Source organism: Gallinula chloropus, assembly GCF_964237585.1.
Source record: "Gallinula chloropus genome assembly, chromosome: 5".
NCBI lineage: Eukaryota > Metazoa > Chordata > Aves > Gruiformes > Rallidae > Gallinula > Gallinula chloropus.
The window spans coordinates 38,032,002-38,056,660 of record NC_140090.1 but is presented as its reverse complement, the minus strand read 5'-3'; the positions used below and the strand labels follow the sequence as shown (position 1 = coordinate 38,056,660).

General features: G+C 40.3%; 1 protein-coding gene across 1 annotated transcript in view; it reads right to left on the bottom strand.

The window, feature by feature from the left end:
- Window positions 1–2,787: 2,787 nt before the first annotated feature.
- ZNF804A (zinc finger protein 804A) overlaps window positions 2,788–24,659 on the bottom strand; it is a gene marked incomplete at its 3' end in the record, with an annotated part of 144,708 nt that continues 122,836 nt past the window's right edge. The window contains exons 3-4 of the mRNA XM_084265454.1: window positions 8,222–8,352; window positions 2,788–6,067 (exon numbers count right to left, since the gene is read on the bottom strand). Coding sequence (XP_084121580.1) covers window positions 2,788–6,067; window positions 8,222–8,352 — 3,411 coding nt within the window. The remainder of the gene's footprint in view (window positions 6,068–8,221; window positions 8,353–24,659) is intronic.

The window sequence follows — 24,659 nt, the reverse complement described above, 5'->3', positions numbered from 1 at the left end:
CATTTACCCTAAGATACCAGATAAAACATGAAAAAGAACTATGCTTATATAACTTATTGAAAGCTATATATTTAGTAATAAAACAGAAACTCAAGAGGGTCTTCACTAGGTCATTTCATTTAGCGTGTTCAATTTTAAGCTAACTTGTGAATAAATTTTATATTGTTTTCACTTTTACGTATGAAGTCACATATACAAACAGTTCTGGCACTAAAGGAAATACGGTATTAGAAGATTATTACATTTGATTGTTATTAGTCTTTTATTGTAGGCAGTTTATACACTGTTGAAAAGGAATTACAGTATTTAATAATTCTGCAATGTCTTAAAACCGTTTAACAACTTAAAATAGAAAAAAGTAATTTAAAATAGAAGAAAAAAGTGGTGTTCAAAGCTGTTTGGACATTTTGTTTAAAAAATATGGATTTCTAAGCTAATAATGAGATTTTTCAATGAATGTTGCAATTGAAAATCTGGGATTAGTAACTTTTAATCACCTGCCAGATAAAAATGTATGGATATGATCACGTGCAATCATACTTGTCCTACATGTTTTCCTTTCTTCAAGTGTGCTGCTAGATAATTAGATGGATTTTGTCCTTCACAAGACATCAGAACCCTGGGAACCATCTACACTGACTACTGCAGAGGAGGACACAAATACAAATGCCAGCACAAGTCAGCTAAGACAGGAGACAAAGCAGCCAGCACACACCTTCCACCTTCAAACAAAGACTCCCATGCTTAGAACACACTGGGCATCTGCAGTTTACAGGAGGTAGTGGAAATGAACAAATTATGTAGGCATACTCTTGAAATAAAGGAGTATAAAGTCACTAATATGCTATAGTTTTCAAGTACCGGACAAAGAGAAACAGGCGTCCACCTGAAATTACCATTAGAGAAAATATACCTGGTTTATGGCATTGCAGGGATAGATGCTCAGCAACATCCTGCCTCCATGCCACAGCCTCACACAGGGGATCCTGGCCGCTCAGCTGCTCCTTCTTATCTGCTTTTTGTTTATTAACATAGGTTAGCCCTTTGTAACTGTATGACATGGAAAACTTGTATTCCTTGAGTAGCTGACACTGTAATCAGAGGGGTAAGATATTGTTTGCTATCATTTTAATGGGATATTATACCAAAACCTGCAATATTGATAAAGGTAAGTTCTAATTCTATAGATGGAGAAAATACCCAGATATATATGTTTTAGGATACAGTATTACCTTTCAAAGGGATAATGCCTTAATTAATATGCAGTATATATTAATAATATTCAAAAATTACTGTTCTTTCAGTTCAACTCTATATATTTTTATTGTACTATATAAAAAGCTGAAAAGAAGTAATCAATTGGAGAGCTAGCACCTACCTTTAATTATGGAGGGCCTGCTTCTAGCACTAACGGTCATGCTGCAAATCCTTAGCTTTACTCACATGATAGCACTTCAGTTTACTCAAAGAGGTGGCTCTGTCTCAGAACCACTCCTTGTTTTAGTCTGGACCATCGCAGGTGTTGGCCTGATATAGCTCATACTACAGCAGTGGGGAAGATTTCCTGGGCTAAAGCCAGGTAAGGTCCGACAGCAATAAAAAGGTTGCAGAGGTAGGGAGAATTCTCTGAAATACAGTTAGAAATAATGGCAGTATATTAGTAATATTACTAATTTCTACTCTAGGCTATTCTATTTGTTTACTGAAATGTTGCGCGAAAGGGGGTGAAGTGAGGTAAGACTTTGACTCAAACCCTAGTCGGTTCCCCTTGTGAAGCTGTTCCTGACTTCCCCTTCACACTCACGTGCTCTTGCTGTCCTCACACACTGGAGAGGCAGTGTGAACCTTTGCCCCGACAGATCCGTCCCCCACCCAGGGATGCATGCAGTCAGAGAAAGTACGCTCAGTGGAACCAAGGCTTTCCCTGCGCTCTCCCTTTTCACTGTAGGCAATATTCCCTTGAAGTCAAACTGCTGTTTGATATTCCCACCCCCCCACCCCCGACCGTTGATGTTATTTTCGTTGCATCGTCTTTTTGTGGGTTAGTATAAAAGGGATTAGATCCAATAGTCAGCAGTTTGTGCACACACCACAAGTAGGCAAAATTTGTCACAGTGACATCAAACCGCTAACACAAACAGATCTATTACCCTTTCTCTCTTGCTCGGTAAGACAGCTGCCCTCAAGGTATTAGCCTCTCAGCCTCCCTGATAAATCACTGATGTACAGAAAACCTGATTATCCCAACACAGCAAGGGTAGAGGATGCTATTCAGCTGCAGAAGAACATAGAGGAACAACATCAATGAGGCTGATAATGAAAGATTTTTGATATACTTAAGTAGTTAACAAAAATTTATTGCAAGAGAGAGTTTGTCACTAGATTTACAGTTTCAGAGAACATAGTACAAAACATAGTGCATCAGCTTTGTCTAAACATTAAATAGGTGCAAATACACAAAGATAAAAAACAAAAAGAGAATACTTTACAACATAAGTTATAGAACTATAAATATATTTTATATACATTATACATATTCTAAGACATGATTTTAACATATATATATATTGGGAGAGAGTTCATATTAGCATCAGACTATTCAGTGCTTTAGTTATAGTATAGGCCTGAACTTTACATGAATGTTTGCATCATTGTACTTACAGTAAATACTTCCCATGGAAGGGGGAATTTGAGCCAGTTTATTTCACAGAGCCGTTCTGCAAAGCCGAGGGGGCTGTAGAAACAACAGCACTGTTCAGCTGAAGGCTCCTTCCCCAAGAGCCTGTCTTAAAAAAGGGGCTGCAGGGGGATGACAGCCGGGTGTGGTGACAGGAGGGATGGGAAGACAGTGTGTGGCAGTGGGGGGAATGCCAGCTGAGTCGGGTGTAGGACCGAGGGCGGCAGCAGCGGCAAATGCGGCGGAGCAACAAAAGCTGTGTGGCCTCCTGGGCAAAGCCTCGGTCCTACTGGTAGATGAGGTAAAGGCGCTCTGGAAAGAGTTGGAACCTGCGAGAGGAACTGCTGGTGGGGCTGGAGAACCTTCAATGTAGTGGCGGCAGCGTGCTGCTGTAAGATGGTGTGATGAATGGTGGTAACGGAGGTAGAACACAGCGGCGGCTGCAAGGGTAAGGGCTGCAGCGGGGAATTTGGGGGCTGGATCGCCGGGGCAGGAAAGGTGAACTTCACTTTGTTGGCCATCATGTTTTGTGGCATGATCTGCTGATAAGCCTCGGATGGGAGATCTTTGAATTTTTCATGGGTATCTGGAGGAAATATCAATGTCTGATCGGGAAGGGTGAAGGGGGCTATTAACTGCTCGGTAGTTAAAAAGGTATGACTGTTGACATGTGCTTCTTTGAATGGCAAGGGTGGTGGGCTGCTAAATATCCCAGGATTACACTGTACCCACTCACCAGTCACCTCATTTATTTTCTCATGTGGTAGAGACTCAGCCAATTCGTAATGACAAAGGTAGGATTTAGGAGGAGCTTGCTCCAAATGTCGGCTGGGGAGGTGAACTTTGTAACGAGCTTGATTTTCACATCTGCTGACATTTTCTTTCTTCTTTTCATCTTGCAGAACATCCTGCATGCCGGCAGCTGCTGGAACACTGTGCTCAGGAAGAGAAGCAGCAGAATCTGCGACAGCATCAGAAAACGTACTCGGAGTGATCTCCATTGCAGAGCACGCTGTCTGTTTGTCATTTTCCAGGATGTGTGAACAATCAGGTTCTAGAGATGACTTGCTTTCCTCCAGCTGCATTGTTTCATCCGTATCTTTCTCATGATCAGCTTTGGGATCCATGTTAGTTTCCTCTATACTGTCTTGAGTCAAGGAGTCCCCCAGAATATTTAATGTAGAATTTTCAGAAGTTTCTTTGGATGGTCTGGAGGTCTCACTTGCATCCCTGTCAAGGAATACGTGACGGATTCTGCTTTTCCGCCTCCTGCGTTTCCCTTTTGCCTTGTGATGTGTATGCAAAGTATGCTCTTGCCTTACATATTCCTCTGCTGATAATGTCTGGCCATGTGAGCTTTCATCTGATGAAGAGGAATAGGTATGCTGTCTGCGCTTGCGGTGTGATCTTTCAGGTTCCTCCAACAGAACATTGTAACCTCTCTTTACAGACTGATTTTGATTCAGACTCTTCTCCTGATTGCAGTGTCCTAAACATTTGTGCTCTGGGCTAGAGCTTGACCTCCTGACTTTCCAACTACAACACGTTTTAGAGTACCTTAAGCTGTGCCTCCTAGCACTTGGAGCCAGCTGCTTTGCCTGTCTCCGAGAGCTTGCTTTGCTCTTTCTGTGCAGTCGTTTACAACTGTGGTGTTGGCTGCTGTTTTTTGCACTCCACACGTCACAGCAGCCTCTGTCCCCATGTACCTGCTCTGACACAGACATGACTCCTTTATGACCATTTTCAATGCCAAGTTTTTGATGTGATGGGTGTATCTCACCTGCAGCTAGCCAGATATTCCCTGCGTCATGTCTGCACTTCTCTGGATTATTTTGGAGGTGCCAACATTTATTTTCATCTCTGCAACTAATTTCCTTTTCAGTCACTAGGTACATCTCCATTTCTGCTGCTGTTGTGCCCCCATAATGATGATGATGACAATGACATAATTTTCTTCTCCTTTTCCATTTTCTACTTTTGTGAAGCCATTTTTCATAGCTTTCTTTGATCCAAACTTTGTTATATTTCTCATCAATCACAGTGTTTTGTCGTAAGTGATTTTTAGAAATGTGGTACTTGTCTACTTTTCTAATCCTGAATGACTCATCCAAGGACACTTTATTTGGATTTTTTGCAAGATCACAATTTCTGATGAGGGAAACATCACTCATAAGGGGTACAGTATGGTTGCAAATGTTTTTATTCATTTCTGTTCCATAGTCACCACACTCCGAAGTAGGTTTATTTGCAAAATCTGAGACTAAGCTATGGTTGGATTCAGTTTTATGGTGCAAATGAGGTATGTTTGGCTGATGCTTGGGCTTTTCTTGGCTGTCACTTCTTCTGGATGACTTGAAATCAAAATATAAAGGATTACAGCTATAAGAAATTGATGGGTCTGTACGTGTGTAGATTAACATTTCTGATGGCCACTGAAGAATATTTGATCCATATTTGCTAAGAACAGGGACAAACGGTTCACTGGGTCTCTTGCATGCATCCGGTTTGCTTTGTGGGGCTCCACTACTACCTTCTTCAGAAGGTGATGGATCTAATATATCCACCCCCAGCTTTTTTATTTCAGTTTCAGTTGTGGATGAATCACTGTTCCTGTCTTTATCATTTTCCTCCACAACATCCTGCAGAGATAAACAATCATCCACAACCGCCTGCATGAGAGCCCTGTTTCCTCGCAGCTCATAACCATTGCAATCCAGGGGCAGGACCTGAACACTGTCTGCAACCGTGGGCAGCACTTGATCCGGTAAATCTGCTGCTCTTATATCAATCCGGTAGTCATCCATGTCTAAGGACACCAGTTGCTCTGAATGAGACACGGCAGGAGTTATTACAGGACTCTCTAGTACCCTGCTTTCTTCACTGGCCAGCTCCTGAGCTTCAGGAGCTTCTGCTGGGTCAGGGCATTTTTCCACCAGTGGCTCAAAACAGTTCTGTTTCTCTTCAGGGCACAGGACTATTTCTGCTGCTGAAGGAGACTGGAGGTTACAAGCTCCTGGAACAAACCTACTTCGTCTGCTAAATCCATGTTCCACAGAAGTTTCATCATTATATTCATAGAAAACAGCAGCTGAAGACTCAAGTTTGACTGCTGCTTTCTTAGGAAAAGCGAAAGAGAAACCAACTCTATGTCCTTGAGCTCCTTGAACCTGATCTCCACACTTGTTAGCATCAGATTTATTACTACATACATTTCCAGGAGCAGAAGAAATATCAGAGGCAACCTGTTCACCATTCTGCGCATCGTGCATCAACATACAGCTGAGATCCTGTTTGCTGGCAGATTCTGTGGCAGCACATTGTGGGCTATCATTGCAGTGATCTCGTACAGTCACTGTAGTGGATTTGAACATAGGGCCACTTCCAGGAGCACTAGGAAGGAAGGAAAACATAACTCAGAGTCAGTACCTTTCAGAGAAATGCAGAGAGAAATATGGTGGCACATTGGTATCTGAAAGGTTTTTAAGGAAAGTGGAAGCACCTGTGGATACATAGATTTAGAGTACAAAAATTTGTTGTGTTTTATAGTAAGATCAGTTAACTAGTATAAAAAAAAGAGAGTAAAAATTGTGCCCCCAGTTCCTTCACAGGGGGCTACCAGCTGAAGGGCTAATACTCTTACAAGGTAGTTCACTTTACCTAGACATACTGGCTGGCCTACTAAGAGACTATACATCTTACAAATGCATTGCTTCTCATCCCAGTAGACCATCATGGTTACACCACTATTACTGCAAATAGCAGAGGTTCTACATTCCTTTGTGTAACTAAACACATTAAAACAGAGAGTACCTCATAGACCACTTCCCTTTTAGTCATCATCCTAGTGACTGCTGCTCTGCCCACGGGCAATCACCCAGCAGTTCCCATCCTATTTGTGTTCACAGACCGAACCGTTGCAATCTCAGCAATTTCTTTCATGGAAAAATAATATCGGGGAAAGTATTTCAGCTGCCAGTAGTGCAGTAAGTGATTCATCCCTCTTGAGAAAAAAATTTATCACTGTCTACTTCTGTTCTTCATTTCATGTCCTCTTCCCATCTGTTCTATTTGACTTAATAGGAAGCAAAGACAAGAGCAAAAACTGTTTAAGCTGCCAATTTTCAAGGATCCACAGGAACTGATCAGCAGGAGGAACAAGGGACCTATGTTAAAACAATTTTTTGTTTTGTTTTGTTAACCAAATTATTCTACGTTACAAAATGGTGACAACTTCGACAAAACCAAACTAAAAAACACAAGCTAAAATAACCCTTGTGTGTCTCCCTGTATCATACCTCTAAGGATGTAAAGTAGTGGTTAACAGCAATTAGTGAACAAAAAAATAAAGCTCAGAGAGAAATTCTTCAGGACCTAGAAGATGGGCATTTAAAAAAACCCCAGTAAAACAAAATCAACAAAACCTTGCAAAAATCTTTTCTTCACTAGTATGGAAAAAAAAATTATTCTTTCCTCTTTCTCCTGAAATATGCCAACTGCAGATTTTGGAGTATGTTCCAGGGTAATAACACCTAAAGCTGGGAACATGAAAATCGCGCTCCTCAAGCATTACATCTGGTTAGTTAAGATGCTGATAGAGCAGAAAAGGTCTCCAAGTGATTTATCATAAAAGGATTAAAAAAAAATAATTAGGCGTTACATTGCTCATCTCAAGCAGACCTTGCAGGATTTATGCCCATCCACCTGCTTAGAGAGACTCTGCTTCAGCATGCTGCTCACCATCCAAATATGGAGAAAGAGACTATTACTGAACAAGAGCTACAACTCACATGGTTGTATTTCTGTGTTAATTCCTCTGGTGAGAAGGCGGCTGAATAGAAAGAAGACATTTGTATTTGACCATCTACTTTTTGCTTTCCCTGCCCCCCTCCACAATTCCACTGTGAAACGTCAGTACATGTATTTTCAGTGGCTTTGGTGTTTAAGTCAGAATACAGTCACCACTAGCAAGCTCAATGTTAACAGTATGCCTTAGAATACAGAAATATTTGACTAGCAAGAAGTCACTTTTGCAGGGAGAGGTAAACACTGTGTGGAGGTGGGGAAAAAGGAGCACATCATTTTTAATTTACAAAAAAAGCAGTTACTGAAATTTAAAACTAGATTTCTGGATGCTTTCCCAGGCAAGCAGTTTGAAAACTAAATCACAGAGATCTGATACATCCTAGAAAGCCACACTGCATTCCTCCCCTCATCAATGAAGTAGTGTCAGCCTTCAAATGCCTGACCTAGTTCACTTGGCTTGCAACCAATGTGCCTGGTTTTATGAAATATATATGAAGCACATCTTTTTTTAAACTAAAAATACATGTCATTTTAGCTCCACTGAAAAAGCAACGTTAAACATTCATTCCTGCACAGAGTGTGAATCAAATTACTGTACGCATACTGCTCCAAACCCACCATAAAACACATGTGCAGGGCTCCAGCCGAGGGACTCCAACAGCCCTATACCCCACAGAACCAGTTAACAGTGGAGGGGTTATTTTAATGTATTTTTTAATGTTTCATCAGCTATGAACTTACCATGCTGTCTCTTTCCTTAGCTCAGCTAGCTTGTGCAAACGTTGAAGGGCTTTTTCCTGTTTCCTTTCATCTTTTCGTGACTTAGATGCTACATTTCGAGCGAACTCCCTCTGTTTCAGTTCCTTCAGTCTCTGCAAGAAATAGTCACATATGCAAACAAAAACTCCAGGACCAATAAACACTTGTAATGACAATAACTTTCTGGTAAGCACTGAAGGTGAGAATTATTTTCAAACCTAACTAAAGCGATTCATTCAATTAAAGTACGCATTTCAAGTGAATAACCAAAATCCCTAGAGATGCTGGAGATATGTTAGCTGGGTTAGAGATAACCTAGAAAATCTTTCTGTAGCTTCTGTGATTAATAGAGACCAGCCTCAGCAGGACAAAGCAATGTTCATTCAGAATTTTGCTCATGAGTCTTTTCCCAAAATACCTCCCCTTGCAGCCTCATTGCTCTTTGAGACAGTGATGACAAATAATGAGACCACCTCAGATGCTCTGTACAGCTACAGCTGCTCTGTAGCCTGTTGACACCTCAGCCGGCACTAAATCTTGTGTTTTGCTGCCTGAGATGGTGGATATAGCAGCATTTGTCACCGCTGAACCATGGGAGGTCCCTGTCAGCCCACTTCTCCAGCCTATCAGGGTCCCTCTGGATCTGCCATGCCATGTTATCAGCACAGTATCATCTGCAAAGCTCTTGAGAGAGCTCCCTCCTGTACTAAAGACGTGAAAGGGTCTCGTCCCAACAGAGATGCTCAAGGGCTGTAATGGCCAGAGGAGCCTGGTATTTTGAAACAAGATCATCTTCCTTTTGAAGGAGCTTGTTTTTCACCCTCACTGGTGTCTGACACAGCAGTTCAGCAGACACTGAGGTTCAATCCACTGTTGTGTTTGATTTCAGTTTCTTTCAGAGGAAATTAAAATGCACAGCTCTGATTCTCTGCAGGAAAAAGTGTTTTTGTTTTTTTTTTTTATATCACAGAAGGACAATACACTGTAATGTTCCTAATACTTTATGTTAGCAAAAAGTATTCCAGTAGGTCACAAACCGACTGGACCCTATGGGGTTTGTGACTTATGGACATAGCAGTCTAGATGACATAATTTTATGAGACCATAATCTCATGATTCTGGGAAGAACCTAATAACTTTACACAATTTCAGTGCCCAAGTGAGAATGGCTGAGCACAAACAGGAGCCACATGAATTTATAAAAGCAGTAACTCTAACATCAAATGGTTCGAGGGGTATCATGAGTTTTCCATATCATTGGTGGCACATAACAGATACATGTAAGTGTAGAATCACGCTGAGAAAGCAAAGATGCTTGCAGAAAAATGAGTACTAGTCTCTATTTTCAATTTTTGCATTGTTTTCAAAAAATTGGATACTCCCTTGAAGATATCTTAGATTGAAATAGCAAAATAATTTGATAAGTAATCACTTTTGCCATTTCTATTTTATAGATAGATTTATCAGAATTTTTTTTTATTGTGATAATGTAGGACAAAGTTATAAATTCACTCAAAACTGGATGCATGGTAACTTTTTCCCCAAGAAAAAAGGCTTGAAATGTGTAACATCTCTGTATAGAACATTTCTTATCCCTTTGCATTCATGTTTTCTTACAGATAGTATGGTGCTGACCCAGCTTCCTACAAGCCACTCATGAAACCTGAAGTATTTAATTTCATAGGTGATGTCTGAATATTCAGAACACAAGAGAAGAGATGAAGTTTGGTCCTTTCCCTTCCCACCTCCATTCCTTGGCATTTAAAGACAGGATGTCATTCAATTTTGTACAGATCAATAATTCTTGTGTTCTTTTCCCCCTCCAATGCACAAGGAAAGAAGAACGCGGCAAAGCGACAGAAGAAGAGAAAGATAAAAGGGTGCTTTTTCGCAAGGTTAAAAAGGAAAAGCTGAGGAGTATACAAAACCCTAACTACCCTCCAGCAGTGGCACTTTAGTGTAGTTACTGGGAGGATTGTAATCAGCTATTTGATTCTGACCAGATTTCAACCCCTTTCCCTTACTGCTGGAAGTCAGCAGGACTCCATCCTTTCAGGAGCGCTGAAGTCAACAAAGTCAACACGAATCCGCGTTTCAGGGTGTGTGTAGAGTCTTTCTCACAGGGAGTAGGGACAAGGCTGCCAAGGAAGTTTTACATGATCTTGGAGGCACAGAAGATGCGCTTCACACACACCGTTGCCAAGCAAACGACATTCTACAGATCCGAGCCTCTCATCAGCCCAATCACTCATTATCTGTTTAGCACGTACCAGATCTGTACAGAAAACCATTCACAATTTTTAAGTGATTAAATTGTTCCCTTTAATCACTACAAGTAGATGTCAATGTGTAAGACAGAGGAACCTGGCAGAAGCTCTGTGTGCACAGCTTTCCTGTCCCACTGTCTGCTCTTCTCCAGAGATACCCTTCTGTCAGAGCTCCTGTCACCGACATCGTCACTTTTCAGTACAGAAAACCAGCCTTAGCAGGATATCAACTAGTTACACATGGGACTTTTTTCTTACAGGTGGCATCCTAGATTTTTTCATTGAAGGCTTTAATGATCTATATGGACTACAGGTAACTCCCAAGGATGTACATACATGAGTGGAAATTTTCTTGGTTGCAAACCACAAAACATGCACCTGGTGCAACTTGGTTTGAAGCCTAATCATGCCATTTCTAAAAAATACTACATCCTATACATAAAAGGTCTAAGTGAGAGAACGTGCATGCCCTGTTTTTGATATTGTACTTATTTTGCATTTTTTGTCTTTATGTCTTTATTTAGCCATCTGACAATGCATCACCTGCACTCCCTTGCTGCACTCAGTCATGCTAGTGATTGCCAGCGCCGCATTTATGCCACCCTGTATTTGTATTTTATTTGGTTTGCTTCTATTATGCAAATGAAAATGAGATATTACCCAATTATACATAAAATACCATTAGCCCATGCATTCCAAGTATCACAAGGCCCCCTAAAAATTCATTCAAAGTAAATGGCAACAATAAAAAAAAGTGTGCCTTATTCCTGAAAAGCAGCTTTTACATAAAGTTTTTATGCCTTTCCACGTGGCAGAGCTATTCACTAATGCTAGCTTTGATAGTTTAATGCCTGTTATATTTGTTTGTTTCCATGGACCAGTAAGCAAATAATTAGCAGGCAGTCATACAGTATTTATGTATGATTCCCTCTTGTATTTTGCTCTGCTTATGAACCAGCTCAAAACGTGTAAGTCCTAGCAAGCAGAGTTCAATGAACAGTTCACAATAAATAATTAAATGACATTTCTTCAAGAGAACTAAATGCCTTCATCATTATCCTGATACACTGTGTTGCCACTATGAACATGCAGAGCACAGACCACTGTCAGTTTGCAAATGGCTTTCCCCCAGCCCAGACCAATGGGAAGCCTGATGCCCATTCTCCAGCCTTGCCACGGGATCCTCCAGCTGAGCTGCTTTCAAGCAGGCAGAAGCTGGATTATTTTAAAAAATCCAGCTGTAACACTGAGCCCAAAGAAGAAATATTTCCCCTATTTCTAACAAACTCAGCCAGGAATCTTACTGCACACCCACTACATCACACTGAGCAGAGGTATCCAGACAAAAAAAAAAGACAACTTTACCAGCATCCTATGTCCCTCTGCATGGATGGCACTATACATGAGAAGACCGTGTGAGGTCCAAACTCACATGTGGCAGCATATAGCTCAGGTGTCCCCAGGCTTGCCTTGGAAGATACCCATCAAAATGATAAAAAAAGTCCTAAGTGGACTTCCAACAGGATTTCACTTCCAGTTACTTCATTCTTGCCTTCATTTCCCCCTTTATCACATCAGACAGTTAATTTCAGCATGATGCTGAGTTTCCTAATTCCTCCCCCTGCATTTTATAATATAGGAACCACAAGCCCAGATCCTGCTGGAAGAGACAGGTGCCTGAAGACCTCTGTGGATCAAAGCCTCTTAAAAGCAAAAACACATTATGCCATTATGCACACTTCTTACATCACTATTACAAACATTCTGCCAACTTGCAAAGTAGTCATTGGGGTTTTAATCTAAACTCATGATTTAAGCACCTGTAACAGTAGCACTTCAGCCTAACAGGTCTTCAAAACAGAGAAGACATTAATTAATAAATGTGCCTAAAACATGAAAGCACATAGAGGTTAAAAGTGAAAGAGATGTACCTAAATACTACAATATTAGGTTATAAAATGAGGGGGACCCCCCCCAAACCTCCCATCCACAAATAATTTTATACTTTGAAACATATAATTTAATGCTTTCAGAATTGACTCTGAAGAGAAGCAGTGAAACTTTTAACAGTGTTGATGAAACCAAAGAGGAAATCACAGCAAGCATCATGATTGACACAGGCTCACTCTGTAGCACTAATATTTCACATAAAAAACAGCTGTCATCCCCCCAACCAGCACAAAGGCATCACCTAATCACTGCTTATTCAGAGAGATTCTCATAAACTACCAGCGCAAAGCTGATCTCCACAGCCTAGGAACAGCTTTAATAGGGTCAAGAACCAATGGGAACTGGTTTTTTTTATAATAGCAGGAGACAAAACAATGCCTATTGGGGGATTTCAGGGCAGTGCAGTTCAGATAGTATTATGCTAATTTGCTTTTGACCTTAGATTAACAATTAAATTATGCGGACATTTACGATCCTGCAAGTATGTACACCAGAAATTAATTTTCTGATCAATGGAAGTATAAAATTGCAGAACTTAACAGCCATGACATCAAATTTTGCTGCTTTATTGTCTTTTTATTTTATCAGGAAAAACGACCGTGTTCCCAGTAGTTCCTGAATCATAAATTTATGCAATTATTAGCTTTTAAATAACTCATCAAAATAAACCTTCATTTTCTTGCTCTCTAAGTCTGAAATACTTGAGGCTGCAGCCCAAATACCATAAGCACATTGCTACAGCCCTTAATATATTGAGCACTAAAATCCCGAGTGTTGGTGTACCACCTTGAAATTTCTGTCATAGCTCTTTCTCAAGTTAGTTGCTTCAGAAATATCAGCTATAGCAGGGTCACAGCTAACATGGGAACCTTTGAGAAAGCAGACAAGCCATCAGGGGAAGAACCCAGTGCCTAATTCGTTCCAATAGCTTTAGATTACACCAGAAGAGCTGGCATCTTGTCACGTCTATACCGGACACACATAGAAAATGCAGTTGCTGCTTAACTAGCACAAAGACTTTGAAATTCTGAAGGGAGGCAAAGCCAAATGCAGCAATTAATGTGGAGTTCAGTTGCTAAACTGCCAACTTCAGAAGAGGGAGGATGAGGAGTCTGCAATGCTGCAACCATGGGCATCAGTGCCGGTTCTGGTGAACAGCATGCTAGACCCTCAGAGCATAGCATGTGGGTGCTCCCCCTCCATCTGCCCAGCCAGTGATAGCACCATGAGTCTGGGACCATGAAGACAGGGGATATTCAGTCCTACATGTCTATCCTAAATCCAGCATGAGCCTCCTGTGCTGCTTATACTCAATTTTCACCCCATAAGGAGATGGAAGACCACTGCAACTCCCTCCTGGCCACCAAAGATTTGCCAGTTACATGAATGGGGAGAACATGGGTGGGTAGTTCAGTGCCATTGTGGAGGTGGCACAAAAGTGGCATGTGGGTTCATTTTAAACAAATATGTCTTCCCTGTATATTCTGTATATGATATAAACCATAGTTGAATTGTTAACAAAGGAGGGTTGTTTTTTTCTTGTATCAGTCTGTGTTTTTTAAATCTCATTACTGCTTAAATCAGTGGTTAAATATGAGGATTTCTTAGCTCCCAGTGATTATCCCCTTTTCTCTGAATAGTAATGACTGCTGTCGATGCACTCCCTGTTAACTGAGATGGTTTATTGCTTCTTCATGTGAATTATGGTATGACAAACACAGCAACAATGTACTCATTAGATAAACACTTGTCACACCAAACCAGATTAGTATCCTTTCACAAAGAGGATTGAGCTTAATCAATTAGAAATAATAACTGAAGAGATCAGAGCTCCTGTAACACCTGTAAACACTCTAGTGAGGATGAAACATGCCATTTAAAGCAGAAAACTTTGCTTACTAAGACGTAAAAGACATGTATTTTCCTTCTGTCTTTGGTAGTTTTGGAGGGGGGGGGCATATATTGCTTTACTGTTCTTCTACAACTGGAGACCCCTTGACTTTACAGAGCGTGACAGGGCAGCATGTCCTTACTCTGCAATTGTACATTGCTTTTCATGCCCATCTTTCATATTATAAGGGAAAACCAATCTCCTTTTGTAAAGATTATAGAAAAGCCTAAAACTCCAAGAAAAAGCCCGCTATAATATAACAACTTACCCTGTTAGTGCTATAGCTCTTCCCTAGCAGAAGTTAAACAAGGCAAGTCAGTTCTTGGTATCATTAGGGAGAGCTTCACTGCTAGGGCAGCACGGCACAGGGACATGTTACCTAGAGGGGCTGTGGCATCTCCAACCCTGTGGAAACTCAAGACACGTCTGAAAAAAGTCCCCTCTTTCTCGATGATCTCGTGTCGGTGAACAGTAAGGCAGCTACTCCTCCCAACCACCATCTTTACAATTTCTGTTAACACAGTGAGTTACCTCTTCTCCGTATGAACCCATCAGTGTGTGAGCTACCTTGGCCATGCACTTTGTTTTTAAGAGGCCTTCAATAAATAACATTCATCTATTGCTGGCTTATGAATAACTTCCAGGGAGTTGCAAGTTGTAAGCTGCTCTTAACTGCCTCTACCGACAGCTGCATGCATCTCACCCTAAGCTGCAAAACTTAAATCCTTTCTTAAAAACTGAGAGCTCCACCAATTCGCAACAGAACCACATCTTATCTGACGGATATTAAGCCCTCCAGAGGACAAGGAACATTCAGGTGATGAATAACTCTTTTCCTCTTCTATTTCTACCACAAATTGCAGCCAGACTTTCCTGATGGTCTTTTAATCTTAGGAGAAATCTAAAACACACAGAGAGAGATACATGCAGGATTTTAAAATAGCAAGTCCTTGGGGTCCACAATATTGCTGAGTATGTAGATTCTGTTGAAGTGAAACTCTGCTCTTTTTTTGGCACTGTCATGAGCATCATCCCAGACTGGGGAGAAAGTGGGGATTAATTAAGAGGAAGAGCTGGATTGTTTTATCTGCCTGTCATGGACCTGGAGGGAGCCATGTGATGAGAAGATGAGATTCTTCATGATTCGGAGGATTTTTATTAACTTTGAATGAATAACTGATGTAATGCAAATGTTCACTAATAACTATAACCTGCTCAGGAGCATGCTCGAGCAATGTACAGTAGGGCAGTTTGTTGTGTAGAATGTAAAAAAGAACTGTTGAATCAGCTTCTAAATTCAGAGCCTACAAATATACATAAAATACATAAATTATGTTCTACAACTTGAATTAGACGTTGGTCTCTTCTACCTTTTAATATAAAAACTGAAAATATTTTATCATGGAATATTTTGAGAGTACTTCATCTTTACATAAGAAGAATCTTTCTTGTTAAAGTGTCTCCAGTTCAGTTGGATTTATTCCTATGAATGTTCAGGGTAGGAAAAAAAAAAGAAACCTGAGCTTTAAATGAAAGCCAACACCAAAAGAAAACTTAAATGTTTTCAGAATCATGAGGAAAATCAGAACATTAAATATTTTGCACGACTGCACCTGTAATGTACATGGAAAGCTAGTTATCTTTGATTAAGATCTTACTAATTAGTCTTGATGAGATGGCTGCAAAAAATACATCCTGGAGCAAGAAAAACTAACCTTTCTTTGCTTTCTGTTCTGTTTAACACGTTCCTTCAGAAATTATCAGCTAGAAACAAACACATGGTTGTTATATGATGATTAACGCCCTTTCCAGCATAGCAAGCCTCATGTCCAATTTGACATCATTCTGGTGCCTGAACATCTCCTGCTCCTTTCCAGCGTACCCTGCTGCAGGATTTAGATACCATTGTGGCTTACAGTTGTACAAGGCTCCAAGACTTTGACAAATAACAGGTTACAGAGCATAAATTAAAACTTTTGTTGCTTTTGTTTTAAGATAACTGTGCTTTCTAAAGTTGACTAAGTGGCCACAGCATTGCCACTATGCAAAAGCATTGTTTTAAGCCTGCAGAATTGCTGAGCGTTGCATACTGAATATTTCACTGCGATAGCTACTAACCACGTGTGTAACAACAGCCTCATCTTATTGCAAGCTGTGGGATACTTTTTGTTAGCTTCAGCAAAAATCAGCCAAATACCCTATAAATATTAAGGCTAAGACTAAGGAAAACAGCATAGAAGTACAGAATTAGGATCTTGCCTATCATATTAATCTTACCAGATAATGAAAAGAACATAAAGCTGACACACACTTGTACATCTGGAAGGTGGTTACATATGCTAGTCTCTAATTTAAAGGTGTTTATTTTAATGACTCTAGGCCTAATTCTATTTCTCTTGAAGTCAATGGAGAAACTCCTGCTGAGCTCAGGGAGAGCAGAGATTTTAAATACACCATGGAAATTTTCAGCAACACTTAAGGAAGCTTCTTCAGTCCCAAAGATTAAAGACAAGATCAGTAGACGTCACTTCTTTAAGGATCACTTTACCTTTACACCCACTCCTGTGTCATTTAGGATTCTAATTCAAACAAAATATATGCAACATTTTAAATCCTGTCAAGAAACGTTATTCCTAGTGCTGTTAGACAAAAGTGGATTTCTATAGAGAAAAGGGCTCTTCTTCTAAGAAGACAGAGGGGGCCATAAGCATGAGGCCACAGGTCCTCTGTGCTGCTCCAGGGGGACAACATAGCACGGATCATTTCACACATCAGGTGCCATTCCCTGGTCCCACAGCATTCCCTGCCACCTCCTGACTCCAGCTGTGAAGTTTAAGCACCAAGAACACTCCTTCTGAGCATTACATGTACAATATTTTCAAGTTTGACAGTCCTGCAACCAAAATACTGATCCGGTGAGGCAGTGCCTCTTGATACTTTCAGCCACCTAGCTGTATTTATCTTCCATAAATCATTTCACAGTCGATGATGGCTTCATTCTCTGGTCAGTTACAATTTCCATGCATAAGCAGTGAGAACTCCATAACTTCTTATCTAAACTGTATCTGGAAAGCTTTAAGCTACAGGAAAAATCCCTGTTTGAGCAGTATTTATCTTCTATAAATCATTTCACAGGAGCAATGACTTGCTCACTAAGAACTCTTTTCAGGCAAAGGTCACCCCTACACCTCTTTGGAGAAGGAATATTGAATTTCCTTTTAGAATGACTTTTATAGTAAGAGATGATAAGACCACAGAATGAATGGCTCCATCAACACACGTGTGTTGTATGGCTCAGCTGTTACAGCTGCCTTTTGCTGGTTTTGGAGACTGTTTTGCTATTTTCTGCACAGGTTACATACTTGGCAGCTCAGATCGTTCAGACTTCATCCAACAACTCTTTACTCCAGTGCCCTCTGACAAAACACCTACAGCCATCTATTGTGACCCCCCCAGCTTTTCACCTTGGCCAAAACAGTTCATTGGTTCTCCAGCACCAAAATTCTCTGTAGGACCATACTGCTATTCTGATTATTCTTCCTCCTTTACTGAAACAGGGGACACAATACCCTTTCCTACAAACATATTAAAAGTTATAAGCAGACATTTTTAGCCTATGTTTTCAGCCTCTTTGGTCACTGACATTTTAGGAAAGACCACCATGGAGACTTAAATGAATCTACCCAATCTTAAATCTTATCTTAAAAGGTGCACAGTGACTGAAAAGGAAGAATTAATATTTACAGTCAGATTCTCTAAATTATATTTTCCATAATCCTTGAAGGATACTCTAATAACTCTGATGAGCTGAAGGAGATCCATGAATTCCCTCAAAGTGAGCTCTTTATTTTAATTCTTTATGTCAGACCTAAATCACAATCACTTTCTTGTATCAGTTTTTATACTGGATCACTGAGCCGTTCAAAGCCTCTGTTCATAAACTGCTTCTCATCAGCAGGATCTGGTCCTTGCCAGAGATTAGCTAAGGACCATGACAAGCTTCTTTAAACAACATATAGAATTTGACCAAGGAAAATTGAGAGAACAGGCCTTTGCAAATCTTGACACACGTTTCACAGCAACAGCTAAATAGCATAGACAAAATCTGTTATCTTTACTTTTAATACTATTCATACAGACTCCTAGGAGAAAAACAGAAGATTAAAGAGAAAACTACTAAATCTGAAGACTGCATCTTGCAAGGCAAAATGAATTAATACCATAATTCGACTCACACTTTCATTTTCAGCTATGCAAATGAAGTGGGCTGTAAATTAACTTTGATAACTTACCACTGACATTGTCATGAGTGGTAGACGCTGGTAGCAAGCAGGTATGAAAGGGAACGTCACATGTGTCTTCTACTGCATCACTGCTCTTGCAGACTAAAATGTTACTAACTGTTACTAAATGTTACTAACTATGTCACCATGCTGTGTTAATGAATTATTAAGTTATTAGCAAACCACAGCTGGGAGGCTGCTGAGGAAAACCAGGACTGTAACCTGGACCCCCAAAAGGACAAGCACAAGGTCATAGCAGAGGCCCATGAACTGAAAGGAACGAGATGACACCAGGGCCCCAAGGCTATAAGCAACTTACTGCTGTTCAACTGCTGCTCGCTAAAGGAATGAAACTTTAAAATAGACATAAACGTGGGTTTAGGAATAAAAGGGAAATTAAGAATCTTCCAACATATGTAAAACACACTGTATATAGTAAATCTCACTACAACATCGAACTGGAAGCCACTGGAGCACATATTTGTGTTAGTAAATACATTAAACTGACTCCAAGCAGACCTTAGAGTGAGAAGAAAGAAACCATCAAACTTCACCCTCCTCCTGGCAAAAAGGAGAAAGAAACCGCCGCTGTCAACATCACACTCCCACACATGAAAAATTCATCGTGCTGACAACTTGTAATGACACCTCCCTTTTCTTCTCGAGTGGACCATAACACCAGAAGAGGATCAGACACTAGAAGGTTTACATAGCTCTGTCTTGTTATCAGGAATGAGCTCTTATAATTGGATAATTTGGACTATAAGCGCCAGTATCATTCTAATTGGCCCAGTAATATTTCTTTCAGTGAGCTGTTAGGATTTCAGCTAAACTAACAATGAATTCTTGGCTTTGCACATCAGGTGTGTTTGTTTCACCCATGTAACTGCAGAAAGTGTTTGGTTGAGTAGCCCAGCCTCAGGAACTGGCTAAACATGCAACAAAGCTGATGATGTGTACAGCAGGTCCGGCGTTCTGCTTTAATATAACCCAGAAGCAATTCAGAGCAAGCTTCCCTTGCCTCAATCAGATATGAGCCTTTCAGGAGATAATTTGCCCTTGATTAAGAATCACTAGGAAATTAATAAAAACAATAATCAACTAATAACGTGAAGTTCATTACTGAATGGAAATGTACCCAAATCTCAGTCCAGGTTCTTAAAGGCAGAAAGCAGTTCCTAAGGAAAAATGACAATATCCATTTTTATCTTTTTTTTTTTCCAATAACAACAGCCAGGACAGAAATACATCCCCTCTCACAATACAGGTTTTGATTAACAGGTGAGCATTGCACAAGGAAGGCGGCACAGAGCACGACCTTCAGCACTGACCTCTGAACTGCTATATGCTCCAGCTTTGATGAAAAGACGACAAAGCCGCCCATAAAAAACTACCTGACACATAAATAACAGGGACAATTAACTAGGTGGACCTTCTGTATATCTCAGCAGAAGATAGATTTAAAATGTCTCTACTCAATGTGAAGGTGTTTCTAGATAAAACATTGCCACAGAAAATGGAAAATAAGAGCAGAAGCTTTATCATCTCAAGGTCGACGTAACTCTATATTTAGGGAAGTTAAAAAAAGTGCTTACTCTCTTTCTCTACAGCAAACACAAAGAAAGAAACAGAAATACTCTATGACTAGGAACTACCTGGGAGAGCTATGCAACTCTTACCCACCTTTCTTACAAAGACCAGAAAAAATATTCTTATTCTGAGAACTCCAAGCCCTGCAAACAAGCCTCTTACCATCCTCAAGCACTACACAAGAACTGCTATAGCGCTCCACAATTAGTATGTATTTACAGACTGGCTTCTTGACTTATGCACAAAATTTAGGCTCTTCAGTTGAAACAGGAACCTTGGTTGATCTTTAATGTGGCAGGAGAATTCTCTGGGTGATCATCATATTTTTGTGGTTCAAAATTTTAAATTTTGTCAATTACACAAATCTCTATCTAGAAAATCTTACGGACATTTTTAATGAACAGAGGAAAACCTTTCCACAAATTTGAGTTCAAATTTCTTTATATACTTCTCCTACTGATTGCTACAAAAATACAGATGCAAATCATGTAGTTTCCTTGTATCTATCAAAAATTTGTCTGTGTTCTCCACAAGTTATCGCCCATGGAGACCCAGGTATTTCAGATACCTGCTCTCATCTTCATGACACCCCTTAAAGGAGGCTGGTCTTACAATATTATTTCTGCTTAAAGGTTACCACAGTGGTGCTCCAAGATTTCTTAGTGGTATGTGGTAGTGCCCTCTGGGCTGGTGTAGCCAAAAAAAAAAATAAATCTGTATTTAAAAAAAAACAGGTGTTTTTTCCTTCCACATCCTCCACACACACTTTTTTTCCCTTTCTTTTTCCCCCAAAATTGCCACAGATGATGCTTAGGGAAGGTTAGAAGAACAAACCTTTACACAAGCATCACTTTTTCCCCTACATCTTGGATACATTGTTGGAATTTTCTTTCTTAATGATATCAACGTGACTCAACCTTTAGGAAAGTTTTGAATCCATTCATCAAAATATCATCCCCAAAAATGGTTTCTTGCCTGTTTGTGTAGGATGCAGCTGTATCGTCACAGGAAGACTCAGAAAGGCTTAGAAAACTTCTCAAGTTCCAAGGCTTAGAAAGTTTCCTAACAAAACTCTTACACAGATACATGCGCATTAAAATATCTTCTAGTTACAGTAAAAATGCAATTCAGCAGAGAAGAACATTATTTCTATTATGCAGTAAGTAAGCTGAAATGCCTCCTGTCCTTTCCACTGTGCTGTAAAGCATCAATGCAAATGAATGCATTGCTCACCAGGTGGTGAGCACATCTGCAATTAGAGGAGAGTACGGCCAAACCGGCTTCCAACAAAGACAATCAGGAGACCCACACACCATTTCTGGCTCTGACTCATATTTATTGTATGGCCCCAGTTGCAAAACAAAATAGCCTGTCCTTCAAACTCTGCCTGTAAAATTTAGTGTGAAACAGCTGCTGTGAAAAACATTGCACAGTACCGATACTTGATCTGATTTTGGATTTGAGAATATTTAAAAGGGGATGCTATCTGCATGACCCACTTCATGTTGATTTGTCCTATTACAGAGGCACAGAGATTAGCGAAGTCATAGATCACTGCTAACATAAGGCAGGAGTACAGTTCACAGTTTCATTCAAAGCATTTCTTCAGATGGAGCAGCAAACACAGGACTTCTTTCAGGACTGTTTGCTGCTTCACCCTTCTAGGAAGACAGCACCACAGCTCAGTTTTTGCACCAAAACCCATACCCAGACTTGGTAGGACCTTCCCAAATTTTGAGGAATTGTGCCTCTGGGTAAGCTGTTAGCTGGAGACTAAAGCTTGCTCTTGATCACACTGCCCAAATGAGAGCAATTTCTATTAAAAGAAATTATTAAAGAGGTCAGTTTTTAACAGCTATATATATTTTCTTTTATTCTGACCAAATCTTAGTAATGTATAGTACCTTGTACCACAGGGATAAATTGAACCCATTGCTTTGAGCTAACTTCTTACGCTGGGGTTTTAATGCTTCTTTTCTTTAAAAATTAAGAGAGATAATCGGATCCTGTTTGAAAAAACTCTAAATCACTGTCATTGCAGAAGAAAATGGGCTTCTATACTAACAGCTTTCCAAAACATATACTGCTGATTGCACTGAAAATGGGCACTAAATACAAAACATAAGGAGCGCTTAAGTAACAACATCATTTTAATACCTGTTGTGTTAAAATACCAGTGCTTTGTAGCAGTAAAACTTCAGGCTCTGATAGACTTTTGTTCAATGGGCAAAAGTCAGTAGGGTGTTGGAAGAAAAATCATTGAGCACCCACACTGGATGCTTGGCTTTGTGCCATAAATCCAGTGCCTCTCCTAAGACCCTGTGTATACATGGCTGCACCTAATGCAGGCATGAGTTGGGTCTATTCATCAAATGCATGCACAGAAAAGCACTGAAAGTCTTCTCACTGCTGAAACCAGTTCTAGTGCTTTCCAAAAGGCAACAAAGAGCTCCGATATGAGTATACATAGCAGTCTCACACCCTTACAAGCAGAAGCATTAGCACAGCTGAGACTTGTGTTCTTTTTTTAGCAGATGTTGTGGAACAAATCTCATGTGCCTACGAAGAGTACACGCCACTGTGATGCTGCAAACTCTCACTTCTGCCTGGGGGAGTATCACTAACAATAAATCATTCTATTTGAAATTTCTAGTGCCCCTCAAGACACCAGCTGGTGTCCTGTATGCAGCACATCTGCGATCTGTGTCCAGATTTCTGCTCAGTGCCAAGGAAAGCACTGCCTCTCCCACTTCTATTCTGGAAGCATTCTCCAGACATTGACACATTACCGAAGAGCTGAGCTCTATTGACTAGCAGCAAATAAATAGCCAATAGGACATAAAATTTAGGAAAGACAAAGTCATGCGACTTTAATGGCCATTTACATTTAAATTAGTCGATCATTGCTCTTGTACAGCTCCTCAAGTATTTCTGGTCTTTTGTAACAGCTCTCTGAATTGGTTTACATTGGTAATGTGTTTCATTTTCTCATTCATAATCCTAGAAGTAATGGCAGAACCTGGGGTGACAGTCAAACTTTCTGAGAACTGGTCTTTCTAGTCCCTGCTCTTTGGAGAGGCAGGGTGAGTAGCTCAGTTTCCTAGGCTCAGTCTAATCGTAACATGAAAATTAAAGTGTAATTATTTCTGATTTTGATAGTTTTACCTGTCAATCTTAAGGATTCGGAACATAGTGAAACCATTAATTACACCATCTTAACAGAGGTTATTGTCCTTAAGAGTCAATGGCTTGAAGAGCAACCCTTCACTGGCCTCTCCCTCTTACTGTGTGTTCGCCTTATTATTGTAACTTCACAGTCTTCCAGGTCAGAGGAAGAAATACTTTTTGAACTTAGATTCTAGAGAACACCAAAGTAGTCACCAGACCAAAACTCATCAAACTATCCCAAACAAAATCCTACTACTGCACTTTCAGGAAGTGGAAGGAAAAGCATTGCCTTTAACTGGTGTTCTCTTCAATGTGACCTGACTAGCACTAGGGTAAGCACACTATTTGTCTACTGCCATGTAACCCAAATGCAGAAACTGCTGATTTCTGGTGGCTCAAGTACTCAAACAGTAGCATTTTTCCTTACCCAAACCATAACTTTTTGATAGCAATGAATCCTACAGTGTAACAATTGCTTTTTATCCTTTTTCAGGTGCTGGGGTTGAGGAGTACACCTGTACCACGGTGTTCATCAATGAAACACAACCACCCTTGACTGAGACGACAGCAGCTGTCTGATGGTGCGCACCAATTACAGTGAACTGCCAGGATGGGAAGAGAAGAAGCCACTATCATCAGCTGAAGCTGCAGGGGGGATTAATATAACAGAATCTAATTACCTGCCTGGATTTTGGCCAGTGCACGACTGAGTTACCACCCTCGCTCCAAAGAAGGCAGCCTGGTAACTTTAATTATCGCAGTGGTCAAGGTCTCAGTTTTATATCTTGAAGGCAGCAACTCTGGCAACGCAATTATATTGCTCCAATACCGACTCAAAGGAGAAAGTGCCACCCGTTGAAGTACCATCATGTCCTGTAGCACATAAATGTTAATTAGCGGTCTTTTTTTAGAAATTATGAGATGCTCTAGTCCTGCACAGTGTGAGATTTGATGAGATGAGAGCACTGGGTGGTATACCTAATAAATCAGTTTACTGTACAACCTCATTTCTTTAATGAAGAGCAAATACCTGAGCCTTAGTAAAGCAAGAGCCCCGGGCATATGCTTGCAAAGTGAAATGCTGGATTTAATTTTCTTTGCCTTCTCTCCGAAACAGGGAGCACTGACCTACCGTAGTCATTAGAGAACGCTGTCCTGTCAGGGGGCAACGCTAAGCGCAAACTTTGATGTCAGAATTAAAAAACAGAAGAGATGAGTGCCAAGGCCATTATGGGAGAATAACCAGTAGATGTATAGTTTTCATACGGGAA